This window comes from Amphimedon queenslandica, unplaced genomic scaffold (genome assembly GCF_000090795.2).
Source record: "Amphimedon queenslandica unplaced genomic scaffold, v1.1 AMPQUscaffold_9598_Cont18299, whole genome shotgun sequence".
Lineage (NCBI taxonomy): Eukaryota > Metazoa > Porifera > Demospongiae > Haplosclerida > Niphatidae > Amphimedon > Amphimedon queenslandica.
The window spans coordinates 1-3,927 of record NW_003550130.1 but is presented as its reverse complement, the minus strand read 5'-3'; the positions used below and the strand labels follow the sequence as shown (position 1 = coordinate 3,927).

At 34.9% G+C, this 3,927-nt stretch overlaps 3 protein-coding genes across 3 annotated transcripts; all 3 read right to left on the bottom strand.

Moving 5' to 3' along the window:
* Positions 1 to 6: 6 nt before the first annotated feature.
* On the bottom strand, positions 7 to 603 carry LOC100637648 (probable ATP-dependent RNA helicase DDX49; the record flags this gene model as incomplete). Its single annotated transcript, XM_003391360.3, has 4 exons — positions 450 to 603; positions 246 to 369; positions 117 to 202; positions 7 to 69 (listed from the first exon to the last, which is right to left on the bottom strand). Coding segments are annotated over exons 1-4 (397 nt in total), but the record flags the coding sequence as incomplete, so codon positions are not given.
* Positions 604 to 626: 23 nt separating this feature from the next.
* LOC100637524 (coatomer subunit epsilon-like) lies at positions 627 to 2,474 on the bottom strand. The gene is made up of 11 exons (XM_003391359.3): positions 2,352 to 2,474; positions 2,246 to 2,308; positions 2,088 to 2,194; positions 1,723 to 1,825; positions 1,597 to 1,646; positions 1,490 to 1,543; positions 1,220 to 1,388; positions 1,074 to 1,142; positions 930 to 998; positions 797 to 871; positions 627 to 726 (listed from the first exon to the last, which is right to left on the bottom strand). The coding sequence occupies exons 1-11, from the start codon at positions 2,448 to 2,450 to the stop codon at positions 679 to 681; spliced, it is 906 nt and encodes a 301-aa protein (XP_003391407.1). The 5' UTR covers positions 2,451 to 2,474; the 3' UTR covers positions 627 to 678.
* Positions 2,475 to 2,540: 66 nt separating this feature from the next.
* Positions 2,541 to 3,916, bottom strand: LOC100637395 (sorting nexin-2-like). The gene is made up of 7 exons (XM_003391358.3): positions 3,871 to 3,916; positions 3,716 to 3,804; positions 3,595 to 3,663; positions 3,263 to 3,406; positions 3,128 to 3,208; positions 2,996 to 3,067; positions 2,541 to 2,865 (listed from the first exon to the last, which is right to left on the bottom strand). Exons 1-7 carry the CDS (start codon positions 3,875 to 3,877, stop codon positions 2,806 to 2,808), a joined length of 522 nt encoding a protein of 173 aa, XP_003391406.2. The 5' UTR covers positions 3,878 to 3,916; the 3' UTR covers positions 2,541 to 2,805.
* Positions 3,917 to 3,927: the final 11 nt, after the last annotated feature.

The window sequence follows — 3,927 nt, the reverse complement described above, 5'->3', positions numbered from 1 at the left end:
CCAGACGACCCGGAGTTGCCACGACAATGTGTGGTCTCCTTGACAATGCCAAAGCTTGAACCATCATGTCTAGCAAAAAATTATAACTTATATTGATCATTGACATTAAAGCTTACCAACTCCACCAACAATTACTTCACTTTTGACGCCAATGTGCTTGCCGAGGACACAAAACTGATCCGAAATTTGATAGGCAAGTTCCCTGCTCACAATAAACATTTATTTCTATTTAAATTTTAATTAACCTGGTGGGCGTTAAAACTAATGCGTATATCCCGTAAGGATCACGTGAAAGTGAATGAAGTATAGGGAGAGCAAATGCAGCTGTCTTTCCACTGCCAGTCTTAGCAGAACCAATACAGTCCCTTCCTGTACAAAGGAGAAATCATCTGACCAATCAGATAAGCCCAACCACGTGCAGTGCAACTACGTATAGTAGTATTCTTTACCTTCCATTATTGGTGGAATACAGTTCTTCTGTACTGGAGTGGCCTCTTTGAATCCAAGACCCTCGCACTGTCTAACCAACCAACTTGATAGACCAAGAGATGAGAACGTGCAAGAATCTGCCATGTTTTAATATCCTAGTTATTATAGTTTATTATTAAAATACTTTAATTAGTGAATTGTTATTATCATTAATTTATTTGCAATAATTATCATTAATATTTTCATTATTCAATTGTTCCCTGAATACTGACTCGAGAGTCTGTCGAATTCTTCTTCCTATGTATAATCATTGACAAAAAGGAATGAGTCAATTATTATATTCAACTCTCCTTCTCTCTTCACTAACTTTGCTCTTGAATTGCTGCACATATAAATGCCCTCCATGACCATCCTTCAACTGAGCCATATACCTCTGACTAACCTGATCAAAGAGAAGCAAAAAGTAAAATAAAATGGCAAAAGAGGAAGGGAGGACTCACTGCTGATGGTTTTCCCAAGTGATGCGAAACAACAACTAAATTGACTAAAGTTTCTGGATTATTGCTATCCTAAAAAAACAATAAAAATACACCAAATAATTAAAATAATTCAAGAACATTATACATGATAAAGCTTAAACTTACCTTTGATAGTGCATCTTGCAGTGCACTCTCAGCTTCATCATATTTACCTTGACTAATCATACATACTGCCTACAGTACAGTAGATGACAAATTTATAAATAGAAAATAAATAGACATTCAAATTTATCTCCTTTTATAATCCCTACTTGTCCATTCAGGAGGAGTGGAGTGGGTGTGGTTTTATCAGCAAGCTCTTGGTAGATGTAGTAAGCATCTTGATACTTGTCTCCTCCTACGGCTAAATTGAACCAAGCAAGAGCTAATTGAGAGAGAGTTGCATCGTCGTCTTTCTCTTGCATGATTTTGAGCTCTTTCCTACAAAAAAGAGAAAAATGAAGATTGCAATGAAAATCAAAAAGTAAGAAAAAAAAAGCAAAACGGGAGACAAGAAAAGGATGATTTTTGTCGGTACATACTTTGCTAAGTCAAGTCTGTTCATTGATAGTAATATTTGTACTCTTAATGCTGCCCTGTGAACAAAAATAATGACAATAAAAAATTGTAATATTAAATAACTCCTCACCCTTCTAATGAATCTGACTGGTTGAGACATCGAAGGGCAGAATCAAAATTCTAAAAGTGAAAGAGAGAGAGAGAGAGAGAGCAAGATACATGTAGCAGGATGAGAAGGTTCTAGTGATATTCTCACTTCCTCTAGTAAGTAAATTGAGGCAGCAACAATTACAAAAGTATCATTATCAGCATCAACTCCACTGTTCACAGTTTTATCAAGATCCGATACTACCTTCGCTCTAAAAAATATTATTAAAATGGAGAATTCTCTACTTTCAATTTCTGGCAAAATTTGGCCAAATTCCCTGTACTATAGTACATGGTCTTTGGCCTAATTTTTGAGCAAATTAAAAAATTCATAAAATTCAAAGTTTGATTGGAATCATCTTAAGTTTTCCACACACAATAAAAGCACGTGTACATGTATGTCACAGAAAAAATGAATTATTTCCTTGTGATTTATGTCAAAATATACTGGCAGTATTTATTTTCTCTCTCTACCTTCCTCCTGCTCCACTAGCATTAAGATATTCAGCTAGCAAACGAACAGCCCTCACTTCAACGGGAGAACTCTTAGTCACCTCGCTAAGAACCACAGCATATTTACGCTACATATAAAAGGGATAGAGAATGAAAGGAAATAGAAAAGAAGGTGCTACCTGAGCCAAATATGCTCTGTACATTAGTACATCTCTTTCTATTGCCACTGGAGCTGTTGGGGGCTGGAAAAAAGGACAGTCTATTCATAGAATTAAAAATATATACTTTTATTTTTTGTGCTTCTGTTATGCAGTGCTGATAGTCTCCTATGAAGAAAGCATTTCTCACTTCAAAGAGAACATCTCTTTCCCTATTGGCCGCCATTGTTGTTAGTATCCGGAAATGTACTGTAATAGAATCCGCGGACTTAGTCCTTAATCCAACAAGTGGTTTACTATAATTTACACTAAAGTATACGGAAAACACAGTTTTAATTTACTAAAACGATCATTATAAAGAAATCTTCATTAACAATAGAAAAAAAAATTGCCAATAATAAACAATACAATAATTGCCAATAATAATAACAATAGATAATAACAATATAGATATCATAAAGTTTATCACAAAACACAGCAGGTACTGTATAATAATAATTACAATAATAATATAGAGCAGCAGCAGGAGCAGTTTATTAGTGCTATCAGAAACTTAGAGCTAAGACGTGGGGAGCATGTTGCTAAGATTCAGCCTCAATGGCCTGCACATCTGGGAGATATCCTTCCCAGAGACGAATGAGCTAAGAAATAAGATGGCGAGTATTAAAAATTATATAAAAGACACTAAAATATGCATGTAAATCTATTTTAAAATTTATAACATTAAATAAAATGGGAACTCATTTTAAAATGTGTTTTAGAGGCTCTTACCTCCTCTTGCATGTGCATGAGAGCTTCTAAGTGTTCTAAAAACTTTGCCTTAAATTCCTTAGTACGGACCGTCTACAGCAGAATAAGGATAGAAGTAAAATAGGGTAAAGTAGAAAGCAGAATATAATTTACTTCAAAACGTTCTACTTCTCTTTTCAAAACTTTCGAGCATTTGTTAAAAGCCTTCTCGGCATCCTTCTCCTTTTGTTCCCACTAAAACAAAAAATTACATTAGTTAATAACTATTAATAACTGAACCACACCCACATCTTTTATCTCAGCCTGGACTATCGGGAGCTTGTCAGTTTTTCCTGTTGTTTGCATTTTAGCTTCAGAATCTCTCTTGCTCTGGAGGGTCTTCTGAGCGTTAGTCCAAACACCATAATTCTTCACTCGTTGATTGAACGTCTCCTATTAATATTATACATGTAATTAAATAAAAAATTTAAACGAGTAGCTAATTTAATAAATAAAATTTATTATTAATTTTGTAACACTGTTACTTCATTAGCCATTTTAATTTATTGGTCCTTTTTAAACACACACACATACACACACACGCATACACACACACACACGCATACACAATCGTTACTTACTCTTAAAGATCCCAATAGTGCAACATAATCACGAATGGTCTCCCCAAAGACATAAAGGTCCACGTTACTCTAAGCAAAGGTCACATGACAGTCACATGATATCAGCACAGTGTAGTAATACCTGTTCAGAGTGAAGGGACTCAACTTTCTCTTCTACTTCAGAGAGACGAGTCAGAGCACGTGAGACGGAATTGTTCTCTTCCACGTTAGCTACAAAAAAAGAAGAGAGAGAGAGATTATGAAGATTAGGACATTAAAAATAAATAATCTTCTCACCTAGCATTGCCAAGTTCTTCACAAGACTAGCAGTACAACCACACAGTTCTAATAATA

What these genes read in the sequence shown, in the direction of transcription:
- LOC100637524 (XM_003391359.3), bottom strand. Translation starts at nt 2,450, where the DNA reads ATGGCGGCCAATAGGGAAAGAGATGTTCTCTTTGAAGTGAGAAATGCT. An exon ending in CAGAAGCACAAAAAATAAAA is followed by an intron (nt 2,309 to 2,351) that starts GTATATATTTTT and finishes CCTTTTTTCCAG; the next exon opens with CCCCCAACAGCTCCAGTGGC. An exon ending in TGCAAGATGCACTATCAAAG is followed by an intron (nt 999 to 1,073) that starts GTAAGTTTAAGC and finishes TTGTTTTTTTAG; the next exon opens with GATAGCAATAATCCAGAAAC.
- LOC100637395 (XM_003391358.3), bottom strand. An exon ending in AGTCCCTTCACTCTGAACAG is followed by an intron (nt 3,664 to 3,715) that starts GTATTACTACAC and finishes ACCTTTGCTTAG; the next exon opens with AGTAACGTGGACCTTTATGT. An exon ending in TCATGCACATGCAAGAGGAG is followed by an intron (nt 2,866 to 2,995) that starts GTAAGAGCCTCT and finishes CTTATTTCTTAG; the next exon opens with CTCATTCGTCTCTGGGAAGG.